Source organism: Arvicola amphibius, chromosome 8 (assembly GCF_903992535.2).
Source record: "Arvicola amphibius chromosome 8, mArvAmp1.2, whole genome shotgun sequence".
Taxonomy (NCBI): Eukaryota; Metazoa; Chordata; class Mammalia; order Rodentia; family Cricetidae; genus Arvicola; species Arvicola amphibius.
Genome location: NC_052054.1, coordinates 34,579,393 through 34,598,438, shown reverse-complemented (window position 1 = coordinate 34,598,438; position 19,046 = coordinate 34,579,393). Strand labels below are relative to the sequence as shown.

General features: G+C 41.1%; 1 protein-coding gene across 1 annotated transcript in view; it reads right to left on the bottom strand.

Moving 5' to 3' along the window:
- The window catches only part of Arhgap18 (Rho GTPase activating protein 18), a 145,168-nt gene that overhangs the window by 59,393 nt on the left and 66,729 nt on the right, over window positions 1-19,046 (bottom strand). The window contains exons 2-3 of the mRNA XM_038339380.1: window positions 7,808-8,010; window positions 1,952-2,187 (exon numbers count right to left, since the gene is read on the bottom strand). Coding sequence (XP_038195308.1) covers window positions 1,952-2,187; window positions 7,808-8,010 — 439 coding nt within the window. The remainder of the gene's footprint in view (window positions 1-1,951; window positions 2,188-7,807; window positions 8,011-19,046) is intronic.

Below are 19,046 nucleotides of genomic sequence, written 5' to 3'. Positions count from 1 at the left end.
ATAATGCTTTCTTTTGTTGGACACCTTTGATTGCAATACACCGCCCTCTAGAAGACGATCTTCCATTCCCCATCCCTAAAGCCTCTCTCTTTGTTTGTGGCTCTTCTCTTCTGGAATAAATGTGTGTTCAGCTTTTCAGTGTTCACACTTAAGCACGAAGTTCATGCTGACACTAGGGAATTTAATACCTAAATGTATCCACCTGCATGCCTATCTTCCGTCACTAACAAAAACAGTCTGACCACATACTCTAAATATATATCTATATGTAAAAGTAGAATCCCTAAGCCGGGCGGTGGTGGCGCACGTCTTTAATCCCAACACTTAGGAGGCAGAAGCAGGCGGATCTCTGTGCGTTACAGGCCAACCTGGTCTACAAGAGCTAGTTCCAGGACAGGCTCCAAAGCTGCAGAGAAATCCTGTCTCGAAAAACCAAAAAAAAAAAAAAAAGAAAAAAAGAATTCCCGACTGTGTTCACTGTGCCATGAAAGGCCAATCCTCTATAGACTTATAGATAGAAGGAAGGAGAATGTTATATTTAAGGCACCCCCAAAAAGGTGCCTTAAATATAAGCTCTTCCATTTGACTTTTTATGAAGAATCATGAAAATTTTATTGCCCTTTGCTTATACTATAAATGGGTTCTCAAATTCAGGCTGCTCGGCATCAGAGTCATGTTTGGAAGTGGAAATACAGCAGGAGGAAGAGTGCCTTAAAGTCAGACAAAATTGGGTTTAGCATCTACGGGACATTGAGCACGTTACTTAAAGTCTATGAACCTCAGCAGTAGGATGGCAATGATAACACCTCACTCATAAGACAGCTGTGTGGATTCAATGAGATAAAGCAGGTGAAGCCGTTAGCTCAGTAGCTGTGGCAGCAATTGCTACTGCTAATGTTGTCATTAGACCCATTATTCAAGAATCCTTTTGTTACCCTCCCAATGACTTCTGTGGGTTTTCGAAACCAGAGCTGATGGGGCCAGAAGGCAAATTTTCTGTGCTCTTAAAAACACCATTTAGTTCAGCTGACTTTCCCTTGTTGGTAGCAAGACTTGCATAAGTACGATCATTTCAGTGCAATGCAAGCCCCTTATTTCCTCACAGACAAGCAATGAATGATCTATCAACTGGCTATTCTGCATAGCACTGTGAGGGCCACATGGGTCTACTACTTCTACCACCTCCCTAAAATCTCTGTATTTACCACTCTTCTGTTTCCACCCGAATCCAGCATGAAAACACTAACCATCTGGGTTTGTCTTAACTCAAATCTATATGCCATGGGAGGTGCATAAAGTTTGCCACAAAGAGGGTAATCCTTCTCTCAAGGTCCCAACTTCACCGTTCAGGTGCCATCTGTTTCCTCATACCACACTTCCATTCATCCTTGGGTTGGTTGGAAATTCAAAGATTTCTTCTAGCAATACTATATAAGGACCAGGCAGTGGTGGTATATACTTTTAATTCATATGTACCTGGGAGGCAGAGGCAGGGGGATCTCTGTGAGTTAGAGGCAAATACTGGCGAGTGTGTTCCAGGACAACCAGGGCTACACAGATGAAACCTGTCTTGGAAAACCAAGAAAAGAGAAAACATGCCCCCCCCCCCCTCCTGCTTTTCTATCAGAAACAACATGCAGGCAGGCTGTGTGGAAGGCCTTCACCCCCACTCTGTCACACCCAGTGGTGTGACAGGCACATCTAAATGCTCCCAGGACTCCATCCTACCGACCACAGAATTATTGCACTGAATTTGAACTTCCTTAGGTATTTGCCTCACTGGGTACCTTCTAAATGGCAAAACTCAATCAAGAACATTGGCACACTGCCGGCAAAGCACTTTGACACGGGGTAGACGCTAGGTGCTCATTCAGTTTGCAATGATCTTGAAGGAACTGGATTGGTTCCGATGAGTCCAAGCCTTTGCCATACTATCAGTAAAGAATCTTACTTTTTCTTGTGCTTCTCTCTGTTGAGCAAATATGTCTCTGACGTCAGGAATGTGGTGCTGTTTGTTTTTCTTCCTCAAGGTCTGGGAGACCGTTTCTACCCGTTTCTGAACAGCTGCCGCCTGAGTCCGGGTCAGCGTGGATAAAAACGCGATGCTATCCTGGGGGTCATCAGCCGACTCTCCAAAGAGATTGGACAACCCAGCCTCCTTGAGCCATTCCTCCTCCAGTTCTCCCTCTAAAATAGTTTTGTAAAAGAAAGAAACACATCATTTTGCAACCACAAAGTATAAGAATATTCATGTTTTTCGACTATCAGAAATCCTGACTGAAAGGCTTCTATTACAACCAAGCCAGTGCTGAGAATCATTATCTGAAACTTGGACAACTGCCATCTACTCTGGCCATAGTGATAGCAAATTTTGGGTCAATTTCATATATACTTAATTAAAAAATTTTAAATTGCTTCACATGTAATTAACCTCCACAACTTCCTGCATATTAACTAAGGAGGGCGGTACTGCGCTCTTTCTAGAGGCTAGCGAGCCATAAAGAGATAACTTGCTTCAGCGGGTGGCGCAGGAAGTTGGGGCTGAGAGCACACAGGCAGATCTAGTTTCTTGGCTTAAATTCAAGGCTATCTTGGAGTCCAACATTAATCTCTAAAAGGGTTTGTTCTCTCGGTTCTGTGTCGCTGGTAAGGCATATGGCAAGTTAGTAAAAAGAAAAAATATCAGGGCATTGGAAAACTATTCAATTTTCAAAATAAATTTTCCATTTTTTCTCAAACGAGATAATGGAGATATTAAAGAATTTTTTAAAGCACATTTCTTTCAACAACAATAACAAAAGAGCTTGTATGAAAACTAACTAGATAATTGCTTGAGAATACGGAAAGTAAAAATTCGGCTGTAACTTAAATATAGTTCCTTCCACATCTGTGGTCTCTGTGTCTGAACTAGATTGAATATATTATTAAACGCAAATGTGTCTGAACTGAACATGGGTACAAACTATTTTTTCCTTTCTTTTGTATGTGTTTTGTTTATTTTTGTTGTTGTTGTTGGGGTTTTGTTTGTTTATTTTTCTTTAGACACTGTCTCACTACATAGCTCAGGCAGGCTCTAAATTTTTGATCTCCTACAGTAGACACCTGCATGCCCTACCTGGCCTGACTAAAGAGGACATTTCAATTCTTGTCATTCCCTAAACACAATATCACACCTATATAATGTACTTTAGGATGTTAGCACGTACTATGAATAACACAGAACTGATTTAAAGTGTACAAGAGTATGTAAATAGGTTTACACAAATTCTGTGTCTTTATAAAAGACACGTATCTGTGGATTTTTGGTGCTCTGGAGGTACTGGAACAAATCATTCCTAGATACCAAGGGATGCTGTATTTTAAGGCCTAAAGAAGCTTGTAGAAAAACAGATGGAAAACCAGACTAGAGTTAACTCCAAGCACCATGTTTATAGAGAGAAATAAAAAAGTAATAGCAGGTCACAAAAGACACAGAAGAGTCTTTAGTCCATTTCAGAAGCTTGACAGCCATGTCAGTTTGAACAAGGCGGCCTCAAGTTAATTCTGCCTTTTCCTATGTAAACTAAATGAGGGCCACCAGAGCTACTTCAAGACTAAAGGTCGGGACACTTTGCAAATACTATCATCTGTATCACTAGAGGATGATTTCTGCCTTTCTACACTGGAGCAGCTCCTTGAATGTTGAAATCGAGTGTCAAAAGCCCTGGCCGGGAGAAAAACAGCCAGTCATTGTCATTACTGCTAAGGAGCTAAAACACGCTACAGGTGCAGAAACCCAGAGTTTGGGGGAGGGGGAAGGACTTGGCATTATTATGCCAAGGAAAGCAAGATGATTATAGTCTTTAGTACTTTAAAAATAGAAGAAAAACAAACTATTTAAAACCTAAGAAAAGCAGACATGGTGGCTCACTCCTTTAATCTCAGCACAAGGGGCAGAGGCAGTCAGATCTCCATGAGTGGAGGACCAGCTTGGTCTATATAGTGAGTTCCAAGACAGCCAGGGCTACATAGTGAGATCATGTCAACAATAGTAATAATAAAAATATCCAAGAAAAATGAGTATATATAATTATGCCCATTGTTCTTCATCATCTGTGAATTCAATTTAACTTTGGAGATTTCTCAAACAGCTAAAGGTACATTCCTACACATAAGACTTAAATGTGTGTTTCCCACTGAGCAACTGGCAAGTTGCTTTTTTCTTAAAACACACACTAAAATGATGGAGGCGGGTCTTCTATCAATCTGTTGATTTCATTGGTTAATCCCAGCACTTGGGAAGTAGAAGCAGAAGGATCTCGGAGTTCAAGGACAGCCTGGTCTACAGAGTTATTCCAGGACAAAGATATACAGAGAACCTGTCTCAAAAAGTAAAAGTAAAAGTAAACGAAATAGAGGTTAAAGTAAAGCCACATAAAGATGGAAAATACACAGAGAATCTTGATACTGTATACTATTATGCTCTCTTTGAATTGTTTTTTTTTTGTTTGTTTGTTTGTTTTTTTGTTTTTCGAGACAGGGTTTCCCTGTAGTTTCTAGAGCCTGTCCTGGAGCTAGCTCTTGTAGACCAGGCTGGCCTCGAACTCAGAGATCCGCCTGCCTCTGCCTCCCGAGTGCTGGGATTAAAGGCGTACGCCACCACCGCCCTGCCTCTTTGAATTGTTTGAATGCTGAGGAAGAAGCAACAGCTGCTAAAAGATATTTGTTTATAAATGCTCCTGAACTAATCCAAGATAGATATTTTGAAAATACCTTGACTTCAGAATTTGGATCTAAGGATATGATACTTTGGAAAAGAGATTCTTCTTTTATTTTTACAGAAAATGAGACCTGTTGGATTGCTTCTATCCCAATATGGTATGATAGACCATGCCCTCCTGAAAAGTTGCTGTGAACATCTTCAGAAAATTACTTCACCCAACTGATGACTGAGATGAACCTGGCACACAGGTTACACCATGAAAAATCTGACTAACAGCGTCCCCATTCAGCAGGAAGCAGTTTGGAGAGAAATAACTGCGCCCATATTCCCAAATATTGTTTGTAAATGTTCTTTTACATTTAAAGGGAGATATAGATATGAATAATTTGCATTGATATGGATTTTGCTTTAGTGATTTAAACTTGTTATGTGTATATGTATTTCTGATACTGATTAAGGTATTGTGATTGTGTAGTTCATTTTAAAAATTTAATGTGTAATTAGGAAATATAGGTTATTAATGGATAATCATCGATAATAGTAAAGCTTATAGTCATGTTAGTTAAATTTTCTAGGTATATAGAGATATATTTCAGTTAGATAGGCATTCCTAATATCTTTCAAAGACTACAGAATATTGCACTTAAATGTTTTAATAACTTAAGGCTTTTCATGAGAATGAGACACGTCAGCTCCTAACAGCACCAATCTACTTCAAGAGGAAGATGGGCATAGAAGAGGATCCTTATGGAGTTTGATAGCCATTTGGGCAAGAAACTGCTCTTGCCTGGACTGTTGGATAAACTGAACACAAAGAACCAGCAGAGAGAGGACTGCTGAACTTGCCTATAGGTGAGATGATCTCTCTGGGTTCCTGATTCATGAAAGAGTCTGGGAGACATTCTGCAGGACACAGCAGATAGTGACTGAACTGTCTTTGAAATTTCCTGCGTCATGGGAAAGTCTGCTGGATACTGTGGGCCTATAGGTCGAAGATAGATGCCCCAACAATACAAAAGAACTTTGGGTGACTGTCCAGGCAGCGAGATGTCTCTATCATTTCTAGAGTTTGGAAACTGCATATTTCTTATTTACTTAGGTAATATTGTGTCCTTCTGGAGTCTTTGATGGAGCTGAAGAAGAATAGATAGTTATAGTTGTTTTCCTTTGTTATGATAAAAGATAAAGTATATATAAATATTGTAGCTGTGATTTTTGCATGATAACTGTTTTGTTATATGTAATTTTACTATGTTAAAGTTAAAGCCTTTCCTTTTTGTTTAAACAGAAAAAGGGGAAATGATGGAGGCGGGTCTTCTATCAATCTGTTGATTTCATTGGTTAATTAATAAAGAAAACTGCTTGGCCTAATAGGTTAGAAAATAGGTGGGTAGAGTAGACAGAACAGGAAGAAGGAAGTGAGGTAGATGGCTCAGACAATTGCCCTGCCTCTACAACCAGATGCGATGAAGCCAGCAGCCAAGTCAGACATGCTGAATCTTTCCCGGTAAGACACCGCTCGTGGTGTTACACAGATAATTAGATATGGGTTAGTCAAGATGTGAGTAAGAGGCTGAAAATTATGGGCCAGGCAGTGTTTAAAAGAATACAATTTGTGTGTTGTTATTTCGGGGCATAAGCTAACCATGTGGGCAGGATGAAAAGCAGGCCCGCAATACATCACTACACTAAAAGATGATATTTATTAATTATTCCAAATAAGATAGATTTTTCTTATAATGTTTAGAAAAGAATGGCAGAAAAATATATGAGAAATCAGATTGGCTGATATGATTTTTCTTTTATCAATCTGAAAAATATTAAATTAAGGAAAGTATCCAAGCCTGGTACAGTGACACATACCTGTGATCCCAGCTCTTATAAGGCTGATGCAGGAGAATTACAAGTTCAAGGTAATCCTGGGCTACATAGTGAGATCCTATGTAAGAAGAGCGCTGAAGCTGACCCAGATTACTACTGGTAAATTGTTTTTAAAGCAACATTGTAGCAAAGGAGAAAACCCTATTTAGAGTTACTTTAATTCAGTGCTTCATTAGACTCTAAGTTAAAGATGTCTGTACTAGTGGATCACAGAACTGATTATAACTACCTTTTGGCATTTATATATCTATTGATACACCAACATATATACACAAGTTCATGGAGAGCATAGAAAGAAAGCCACAGTTTTGATGACAAAAATCTGGCATCACAAATATGATGATGTCTTTAATTTTAATTTTTAAAATTTTAAAGTATTAAAAGAATTGGTAAAAAAATAAGAAAAATATTTTAAAAGTCAAGTATTATTGCATGTTTCTTCCAGAATATCAAATATAATAGATAATGAATTATATATAAAATACCATTGGGAAGAAATGTAAGCAAAACTGATCTGTTAAATTCTAGAAAGAAGCAACTAAGGGACCTGAAAATGCTAATGCTCTCCTCTAGCATCCAAATCTGCACCCTGCCATCAGCAAAGCAAGCTGTACTGTTTTCAATCTGGATACTGTGCTGAGTGATACAGGACCAGGTCTACCTGAAGTCTCAAAACCTCACAGGTGTCTTATGCACATCTGAGAGGTAGAAATCTATTGGTTAGAAACAAGATACATACCCTCAAGTGCTCAAAGGATGACCATATATGAAAAAGGAGCATGAACTTATTTGTTCTTCCTTAAAGCAGAAAGAGCTACACCAACTAAGTTTCAGTTAGAAGAAAACAGACTGCAAACCAACATAGTTCTAACAAATTCAGCTACTTAACAAATAGAGAAACAGAATCAGTGCAACATAAAGAGCCTGCCATCACACTTCTTGGAGACCAAATAGCCATGAGGCTAGGATATTATGGAAAGAATTAAAGTCAGCATGGATGATTTTAAACAGCAAGTCTAATTCACTGAATTTTTAATGGAATGGACTTAGCCATTGTTATAAACAATGAGTTTGCCCACAACACTTGTACCTGGTAACTGGACTCAAATCTGCTACTGCTTAGTAACCTTCAAGTTCAAAGGCAACTACTTGGGGTCTGTTCCCTTCCTTTCTAGACATCCATTTTCTACTAATACACAAATGTTTTATTTGCTTAGTCATTACCATCAGGTTCTTTGACAACAACGGCCTCTTGACCTTCTTGGCGATTTTCATGAGACTTCTTGATATTTTCTAGTTCTGTCCAATAGTCCTCCATTGACAACACTTCATCCAAAGAGTCCTGGGAACCCGATCGATCAAATGGAAGCCTCTCTTTAACTTTGGTGGAGCTTTCTTGGTTCATGGTGTACTGGCCATATCTGCGACTATAAATACAGAACAAAATATGGTTCATTGCAGCATGAGAAATGAGCACTATTTCCAAAATATCACAACACCAAGGTGAGAAGACTGGGAACTAAAGTTCACCCATGTTTTGTTAACTTATGGTCAGTGGCACCAAAAGGGAAGCAGTATGATGATTCATCTGAATTTCAGGCTCTACAGAAAAGAAGAACAAAGAACCAGGAGCAACTACTAACTTACACTTTCACTTAGATTCATTTAAATCTAAAATTTTATATTTAGAAACTAATAGTTAGCTATTAGTTATTAGCTATTCACAAATAAATTAGGAACACATTTTATATAATGCATAATTTTTTTGCAATTACATGTATATACCAACTCAATCGACTTATAGCCAATCACTGCCACCAGGAAAGAGTTAATTTCAATTTCTATCTCATTTTTAGTGCTGAAATATATAGAAGTTAACTTACAAAATCTTCTGTTCTAATCTACTGAAGAAAGCACTTTTAAAATTATAAATGGACTCATGACTTATAAATAATTTCTAACATGGCTAAATACTCATTTACTGGAAATTCTGAACAAATTAAAATTGTCTCTTGCTATTTATAAACAAAAGATAAATTGGTATGAGACTTGTTTCCCTTACATTTCTTTATTGGGCAGGAGAGGGTTCCCGAGTCATGGAGAATATGAGGAGGTCAAAGGATAGTTCGGGAAAATCAGTTCTATCTTTCCATGCTGTAGGTCCCAGGGATTGAACTCTGATCACCAGGTTTGTCAGCAAGTGTCTTTACCCACTAACTGCCTTATTGGCCCTTGAATGAGATTTTTATGAATTCAAGTAAACTAGTTTTTATGATACTCACATCCCACCTACTTCTGAAATGGAATTATGATAATTTGCAATAAAAAACTATATAAAATAGAAATTTTTATCCTTGTAATTTACAGATAGAAAGAAAATAACCCTTAAGTACCTCAAAAAGGTACATTTTCATCTCTGGAGTCTTCGCTTTATATAAAATTCTTTTCTTCTTAAAGACTACAATTTGAGTGGGGATAATAATTGGTAGAAGAGTTTTATTATTCTAATTTCAAATGCTTTTTTAATCTCTCAAGAACTACTAAGAAGCAATACTTGCTAGACTGGTTTTATTTCCTGTACATATTGAAAATAAAGAGAAACATAATAAAATAAAATTCTTTAGTATTCCATGAGTCATAGTCTCATATTTAAACTGGTCTTTCTGATATTTAAAAGAGTGAGACCCTAACACTATGTGAAGGAGCAGGTTCCTAAACTCTTGACAAGTCCATCCGGTTGGATTCCAAATGGTTTGGTAGGGGGAAAAAGGGCACTTGTGAAAAAAGGGAGCACAACCAAGCCATTAGCTGTGATATGCTACCAGGCAAGTTATATTTATTAAGGCCGGTTTTTAGATCTTCAGTACGTTATTAATGCTGCTTGTAAGGATAAAAAGAAGGATCATTGACACATCCCCTTGGAGTAGGGTGTAGAACCCTACCCTAGTCAAGTCAACACTCAGTGTACTAAGCCAGCAGGATTGCAAATTCAAGGCCACCTTGGGTTGTACAGTGAGATGCCCTACCTCACAAACAATACCTCTGGTTTCCTGCCACCAACCTGAGTGGGCTTCAGGGACAGGGTTAGCAAGCGGAAGTGGAAGAGAATGCCTGGCAATCTCTTTCATCCAGTGTCCATCGTCGGCCTCCTCCATCCTTAACTCAAGGGCTCCTCCTCCCTTCTAGCCCACTCATCCTGTTTATGTCACTGTGTATGTAACTGCCAAGCCAGGTGACTGGCCCCATTTGTCACTGTGGAGTCATGGTGTCACTGTGGGATTTTCAGTCTTGATTTGTAAACAGTTCATTAAATGTCAGCCCTCTTACAAAGGTTTGCATTTCCAGGCTCAGAAGCTTCACTCAGCTGTGTGTGGTCCGCCTCCTTGATCAGCCTGTCTGGATAGCTAAAGCAGATTCGCTGTGCTTCCCACCCATTTTTGCTGTTGTCTATTTCATGACAACTTTGCAGGCATCATGCCTTTGCTTTTGTTTTCTCTCTCATTGGAGGACAAAATTGGCTGACATTTTCTTGTTTTCTACCTCTGGCTCTATGGTCCCTGTTGGAGACAATAAGTCCTATGAACTGCGAGAAGTATAATAACTAATAATACCAAATAATGTGGTTTATCTGCACACAGAAAACTGGTGCACCTGAACAGAAGAACATTAAGTCTTTCACTCTTGCTGGAATGTGTTTGCTCTGGCAAGAAAGTTCCAGTAAATTTCCATTAAGATAGCATGTGCAGAAAAATGTGAGGGCACTGAGTTATAGCGTTGTTACATAAACGTATCTTCTCTGTCGAGCCCTGCCTTCCAAACATTCACATAGCACCAATCTTATACCTCAGAGCTGATGAAGTGACTCAATATTGTGACTTTGTTAGGATTTGGTTGCTGAATTAACTTGTGATAACTGGAAAATCCCTGAATCATGGGCCTTTTCCATTCTTTTCCGTTTTCCTTTTGTATCACTGGTAAGTATTGTTGGAACAGATTTTCTATTTTAAATATTGGGGGTGAGGAATGGGAGAAGCAAATGTTTGGCAATAAACCACTTTTTGCTGAATTCTGTCAATCTAGTTTTTTTTCTTCCAATGCAAACATTTCTTTCCGGTGAGGCCAGCTAATATGCTGTCTCACTTCTTTTGAGAACATACTTAACTTTTATCCTTCAGGCCAGCTAGAACCGTCTTAAAGCTGCCCTGATAAGTGACCAGTTACTCGATTTCCTCATTTTTATTTTAAGGACTATGTCTTTTCTATTAACACTTATTCTGAAAATTGAGTTCACAATCATAAAGCACCATCTGCTAGGTGTAATGAAGCTGAGTGGAAGAGAATTCATCTCTGTGCGACCTCAGCTGGCACGTGGTGCTGAAATCGAGGAAACAAAGACTACCATAGGCAACTACCAACTGCCAAGGACCTGCTGTCAAACAACCCTTCAAGTTCTTTCCTTCCCTCCAGCAGCCTCTGTGAGGCTTCAAGCAGTCTTTCATTGCTCACCTCCAGCAACTGCAATAACCAAAAGGAAAATAGTCCTCTCAGGGAAGTTGTCTGACAGTGGCTCCCAGTCTTGCTGTGCATACATCATGCCCTTTCTAATACACACATTGCCCTTGACCTTTTCTCATGGCCATCAAAACAACCAAGAAATACTTACTTTCACAGACTCTTTTATGCTTATAAAGGTAACTCAACCTTTATTTTACTGTATTGATGTGGGATTCCCCTCTGCATGCTGTGAATACCGTTGGTTAATAAAGAAACTGTCTTGGCCCTGCACAGGGAATAGAGGTATGCAGGGAAAACTAAACTGAATGCTGGGAGAAAAGAGTTGGAGTCAGGGAGAAGCCCCACTGGAGACAGACGCTGGGAACTTTACCCAGTAAGCCACAGTCACATGGTGATACAGAGATTACTAGAAATGGGTTAAATTAAGATATAAGAGTTAGCCAATAAGAAGCTAGAGCTAATGGGCCAAGCAGTGATTTAAGTAATACAGTTTCTGTGTAATTATTTCGGGTCTGAGCTGCTGAGCAACCAGGAACAGAACAAGTAGCCTCCTCTTGCAACACTATATTTTCCCCAGGTATAACTTATCTCAGTTTGCCTTAATAACGTTTTCATGTGATCAGAAAATTTTAAATGTATCTATACTTTTCAAGGTATTAGGAATGCCTATTTTTGCTTGTGTTTCTGTTCTTTTAGATACAGAGTCTTGCTATATAGCCCCCACTGGCCTTATGCTCACTCTGAAGACAACACTGTCCTTGAACTTGCCATCGACCCTTTTGGCCTCCCAAGTGCTAAGATTCCAGGCATGTGCCACCACACACAGGTTGTTATCTTTTGTCACAGAGAATGCAAAAAAGATTGGACAATTTGTACTCTACAGGAAGGTATGGCTGTCATTGGTGATGCCACGGTGGACTGATCAATGACTCATCCTACTGTCAGTTCAGTCAGCAGAGATGTAGACACCCAAGCACCAGACTATTCTCCCACTGCCTCACTCCATGATCTTTGATAGGTCACTTCTACTTCTCCATCTTTCTATCTTTAATAGATAAATAAAGCTACCAGTAGCACTGAGGACTCAGGAAGTCACTCTATGGTAAATATGTTAACTAGGAGATCCTGTATTTAACCCTCCTACCTGCAACAAACAAAAGCCGTAGTCTGAAGTCCTACCAGAGTGCCTCATGTTTAGTCATGAGAAGGTCATAGCCATGGTGTCCTTCCTAACCCTTGTACCACTATCTACAAACAAGTCCCTCCTTTATGTCTTAATAAGGCTGTTTGTGCTCTCTTCTAAGACTCAGAGAAATCACTTATCCTCTAGTACAATTCTCAAACAAGGATGACAGAGACCCCTTTACATAGGCAAAGGGCTTTAAGAATAACCAGAAAACTTTCCCTTGTGTATGTTTTATCTATCATTATTACATGAGGTATTAAAAGTGAAAAAATAAATATAATTCATTTAAAAAGAATATAAGTTTTTGGAAGAAGGGAAAAAGGAGGAGGAGGAGAGGAAGGAAGAGGAGAAGAAGAAAGCTGCATCCTTCCAGGCAAACCAACAACAAATGAACAAAAACTGAGATGATACACCTCTGCGCCATGCTATGTGGCTGGGCCAGGCAGAACCCAACAGATCACAGCCTGGGCTTTGTAGCCTTGCCCAGGAGAGGACTCCAGCAACATCTCTGCACCAAATTGGAGCCTGCCTAGCACCTCTGGACACTATTATCTCTTTGATGAGGAAGCATGATTCTGCTATGCTTGAGGGTCTAAGTGGGACAAGGAGACCCACGCCGGGACCTGGGGCACTGTGCCCAGAATACTGGCGCACCTACCTGGCACTGCAAGGTGCCAGGCAGATGGGCATTACTATGAAGAGCAAATATGGTGTGGCATGGGAGAGAGACACAGAATGGTTCGTGTCCTGTGGACAGAGGCATATATGAAGAGGCAAAAAGGTGAGGAGTGGGTTGAGGTGGATAAGTTGATTGCCACCCAGAGCCACGGTGATATCTGGGCCTAGGTAACTGCTGGGGCTCATGTCTGAGTTCATGACTCTGATACAGCCTTGGTCCCTATTGGTGATTGTGGCTCCTGATGACACAAAAGGCAGAAAGAATAGAGCTGCAAAGAGTCGGCCCCACCCTTCACTGTCTGCCACGCTAGGGAGAACTGGTCCTGCCCCTCACTGGCTGAAGAACTTAAGGTGAGAGGATCTTACACCTAATCTGGGCAGCACAACAGAGCTGACCCTGTTCACTCAGGCATGAGAGAACTGGCCCTGGGGGTGTGAGAATGAGACAGCAGGTCATGCCCCTCTCTGACGACATGTGGCACAGGTGAGGGAAAGGTACCCTCCTCGCAGCGCTGCTCACTTGCAGCAGGTTGAGGGACCTAACTCAACCCCTTATTAACTTCAGCAGTCCTGTGCCTTGCTAGGGCACCACACTTGAGTTGACCTTGTAGACAGGGGGCTCAGGTGAGCTAGCCCTCAGGGTACGATAGGGTCATAGCTGGTACTGCCTCCCTTGTCTTAGGTGTGATTGTGGGAATCAAGGAAAGATGCCCTCCCCACTCACCCCTACCGCCTCAAGCTAGCAAGAGAGCTGACCCTCCCCTTTACCAGCTGCAACACTCGAGGAGAAGGAATCCTGTAGCTCTCCTAGGCAGCACGGTGGAACTGGCACTGCTGGAGGAGGTGTGGGTGAGCCAGCCCTGAAGTTGTGAGCACGGGAGAGCTGTCCCCACTACACATCTGTTATGTGGTGACATGGTGAGGGACAGATGTCCCCCTTTACTCCCAAGTCCCTTGCTGCCTGCAACAGATGAGGGAGGAGACCTCCCCCCCCTCAACAGCCGCAGCACTCAGGAAAGCGGGCCCTGATCCTCGCAGTGGCAGCACAGAGCTGACCTTGTTGGCAGAGGCTTGCCCTGAGCTGTGAGAATGAGATAGCCAGTCACACCACCCTGTTCCTTGTGGGCAATGTGGTGGAAAGAATGTGAGAAAAATGCGCCCCCACCACCACCACCTTACCCCTGCCACCTATGGAGAGCGAGGGAGCTACCCTGGCTCTTACCAGCTGAAGCATTCCGGAAAGTGGGCCCTGCACCTCTCTTGGGCAACCCAGTAGATGGTCCAAGTGTGGAAGATCAAAATTTGAGGACATGAAAGTAGGAGAAATGACCCCGCCCCTTGCTTATTGCTGCCAGGGGTGATCAATGCTGGAGAGCTCACCCTGGCGCTGAGGACAGGGTAAGAGCTGGCGGGCTGACCAACCCTGCAACTACTCAGGCCCAGAACCAGGGTTATGAGATGACCCAGGCCAACGTCTACCCCATCCATAATCTACAGGAGCATGTGAAGGGGCCAGTCCTGCAGACCCAAAGCTGCAGGATCTTCACAACACAGAGCAACAGGATCATATCCAAGAGGAGTCCCAGTGAGAACCTGGCATTGGTAGTGTAGCAGAAATCAGAGGCCTCGAGCCAGACCAATGACTCTTTGCAATGAACACTTGCAAGTAAAGATATATGGACCAAAGGTCTTACTGCGTGACTCTCTGTGTCACACTGCAGGTTTCATGATGAGATTTTTTTTTTTTTACTTTTCTCCATTTTTTTCTTTCTTTTTTCTTCAATTGTATTTTGGTTTATTTTGGCGGGTGGGGGGCATTGCAAGGGCAGAGGATGAAAATGAAGGGATGGGAAAATGATTGGGATTGAGATGCATGATATGAAAGGCTCAAAAGACACAAAGAATAAATAAAAAGAAAGTTTAAAAAGATTGAGACAAGCATCACTGTTCTATGTTTGTGAAACAGCCTGTAATGTCCAGCTTCACCAAGGCATCTGGATATTCACATCTGCTGGGGCGTTCTATCCCTAGATATATCTATACCCCATGTCCTGAGTCTATGTTATCACAACAAAATGAGAACCAAAGAAACAAATGGAATCCTAGTGACACTATGAAAATGGTTTAGATTGTGAGTTCTCTGAAAGGATTGTTAGATTCCCCATGTCTCCAACCACACCCTGAAAACCACCGCTCTTCCACTTCTCAGATACACCCCTAATGGATCTGACAAGGGGACATATTATTCTGCAGGCAATATTCCAGAAATCCCTACTGAGAGAAGCAGGAATGCTTTCCTAGTGCCTCTTGACCTACTTCTTTGTTTGTTTTCATTTAGTTTTACAGGCTTTCATAAAAAAATGGGATGTATTCCAATAGTATCTTCATATTGATACTATAATGACAAAAAATAAATATATCATTTCAAAAGCCCTACCTTGCCAATGTCCTTAATCATTCACTCATATCCATCCCTAATAAAGGGTGAGCATCTTTCCCAACATGGGGTTTGACAATATATATTTACCTCTGTGCCCCTTGGTCATCCCTGGTCTCTTTCTAAAGTCACCAGAAAGCTGATGTATTTGTAACTATAGGATGTGAACTGGAATGTATATTTAGTAATGTGGTCCCATTTTTATTTGTTGCACTTTATCCCCTTAAGGCTTAGAAAACAATACTTCAAAGTATGGTTCAGGCATGTTTTTGAATTAAAAGAAAGTGGAAAGCCTTAGGACCTTCCTCTGAAGCAAGGGCTATCTAATTTTTTCTTCTTTTTTTTTTTCTGCCCCAAAGCATGCAAGAACTTTTTCACATCCTCTTCCCTGACAGAGTAAACATCTTCTCAATGAAATACTATCTCTTTAAGCATACTCCCTAGGAACATCACCAAGTAACTAGGAAACATTAACCATTGGAGAGGAAAACGTACCAACAACCTTCACTACACCCAGCTGGGCTCTCCATCAATTCCTATGATGATGCAATTTGCAGGATTTCTAGAGAAACTTTATGTGTGTAAGATCACATTTACATTGACATCTTGCTTCCTTAACTGGGGGCAGCCATCCTTAGAGCTGAGAGCAACTAGGTCCCAATCTGTGGTTTCCCTTTGGGGCTCATTTATTTCTACTAAAAATCATTTAGTATCCCCTGAAGGTGTCAACGACTCTCTGTGTTATGGAATAATCTTTCTGTACACTGTGTGAATATATGTCGATATAATTGGTTTAATAAACAAGTTGACTGGCCAATAGCTGAACAGGATAGTTAGGTGGGAAAGCCAAACTGAAAATGATCGGAAGAGGATGAACAGAGGCAAAAAGGAGATACCAAACAGAACATGAGTATGACACACAAAATAGGATATAGGTAAAAGCCATGAGCTTCGGGACAGCATATAGGTTAATAGAAATAGGTTAAATTGTAAGAGCTATTTATTAACAAGCCTGAGCTATTGGCCAAGCTTTTATAACTTATATTAAGCCAATTTATTTGGGAAGTGGCTGCTGGTTATTTGGGAGCAGGCAGTCAGGACAGGAAAACTCTGCCTACCTCCCTGGCTCTATTTTTTTCTCCCGTTAGAGAGTATTTATGTTTCATTCATACAACTTTCTCTATGTTGCACATCTTAGAGCCTCTGATGCACACAACCACATTAAACACATGTACACACCCTTTTTCCTGCCAATCCATCCTTTGTCAGTGCATGTCAGAGGACCTTCGGAAGGACATGGGAGACAATCCCCCATGCCTTCAGGGCTGCAAGCAGTCCTTCAAGTCTGACCCTTTACTTTGTCCCTTTCAGAGGCAAAAGTTTTGTGACCTTTGTTTTCTTCAGGTCCTTGGATAATAGTCCTTAGTTTTATATTGTTGGGGCAGCTGGCCCAATCCCTGCGTTCAGGGGCGTGGCTGCCCCAGGGGAGTAAGGAGCCCCTGTTTTTGGCCCCCGCGTTACCTTCTGCTTCGCTGGACCCTTGGCTCTGTAAGTTCCCTTATTTCTCCCTTTATTAAAACTGATTTATTATAAAAGGACTATTTTGGTTATTTCCAAACTCCTCCGACCGCCGGTACATTATATTTTACTTTCTTAAACAATTCCATCTAAATATGAAAAAAAAATGACTACATCTGCCATCATATTTCTTACCCTATTTACAACTTTTACTATCATCATCATTAGTGTGTGTGTGTGTGTGTGTGTGTGTGTGTGTGTGTGTGTGTGTAGCATGCCCTATGTATAAAGGTAAGAGGACGATTTTTGGAAGTTACTTCTGTTCCTATGAGTTGGAGGATAGGAGTTGAACTCAGGCCAGCAGGCTTATTAGCAAGTACTTTCACCCACTGCGTCATTTTGAAACCTTCCTTCCACCTTACTTTTATTTCTTTTTCTTTTTTTTTTTTTTTTTTTTGGTTTTTCGAGACAGGGTTTCCCTGTAGTTTCTAGAGCCTGTCCTGGAACTAGCTCTTGTAGACCAGGCTGGTCTCGAACTCAGAGATCCGCCTGCCTCTGCCTCCCGAGTGCTGGGATTAAAGGCGTGCGCCACCACCGCCCGGCTTACTTTTATTTCTATACAAGAAGTAACCAGAGTAGGGAACATAAAACAGAAGAGTCACATTTATTTTTGTATCTTAGCTTAACCAGAGCAAGACGTTGAAACTCAGATATTGTTATTAATCATAATAGTTACATATATTTTATATAAAATCACATTTATTGAAACATAAATGTAAAGAAAATATTATAAGATATTTTAAAACATTCTCATCCCTTTCTAGATGAGGTAATAAGGTCTGAGGACTAAAACTTTCTCCAACTCAGGAAAGGATGTGAAAACTTGGATTAACAGAATCACTTCTTTTTTAGGGGTCAGTTTATTATACCAAACAGACTCACAAGGATAGACCTTGGTTCTGTCTCAACAGTTGCCATTTCCTGAGCTTATGGTGCACATAGCTAGACCAAATTTCTTGATGAAATGGTCTATAATTAACATCCTTAAATGGCTGTTATATTCATTGTGATGGTCCATCTAAGTTGACTTGGATACATAATCACCTAAGAGATAAGCCACTGGGCACAACTGAAAAGCTCTTCTTGATCAGGTTATTTTCCATGGGAAATCATGCCTTGAATGTGGATGGTACATTCCAGCAGCACCCAAATCAAAGAAGGCCCTAGGGGGAAAGCTTTACTCTCTGCTTTCCACCTGTTTGCCTCTGTGTTGCCTCTTCCCATGTCTGGCAAGGTCATCTACTGCCTTAGCTACTTTCCTATTACTGTCAAGAGATATCTTAGCCAAGGCAACTTATTGGAGTATGCCCTAAATGGGGGCTTATAATTCCTGAGCATGAGTCCATAGCCATCATGGTGGGGAGCACGGCAGCAGGCAGGTAGGTATGGTTCAGGAACAGTAGTGGAAACCTTACCTCTTATCCATAACAGAAAGAGAATTAACTTGGGAATGGTGCGTACTACAGAAACCTCACATCTTACCCCCTAGTGGCAATGTCTTCTTCAACAAGGCCACCAGCCCTAATCCTCTCCACTACTAATTCAAATATACAAGCCTACGGGGGGCCATTCTCATTCAGTCTAGCACAGCTGCCCTATTGCCATCTCACTATCAAGTGCATCTACCCAGTCAGTACTACTGCCTCTGCTGTTGACTCTGCCACTTATCAACCAAATGATCTTTGAAAAACCAAAGGTCTCTGGCCAGGGCTTCTCTCCAGTGTGACTCAAAGGCCCCCTGGACTGGGACTCTGGACCACCCTTATCCTGTAGGGTGCAAACTAAAAAGTCCCTTTCTGTCCTTTTGCAAAAGCCTTACTTACATCTTGTTCACAACTAAAGGTACCCAAACAAAGCAACTCCGATAGAACCTGAAGGTAGGGGCTAAAGGAGGACAGACTACTATCGTCTGTAGCATCAGGTGGGTGCCGCTTTTCTTCTTCTATGAATCCCCTCCCCCTTACCTCTGTTACAATAGTCATGGAAGCATGTTAATGTCTAATTCCTTCTCAAGGAGCCCCACGTCTCCCATTCCTCTCATTTCTCTTTCTTTTCTCAGGAGTTGGAGG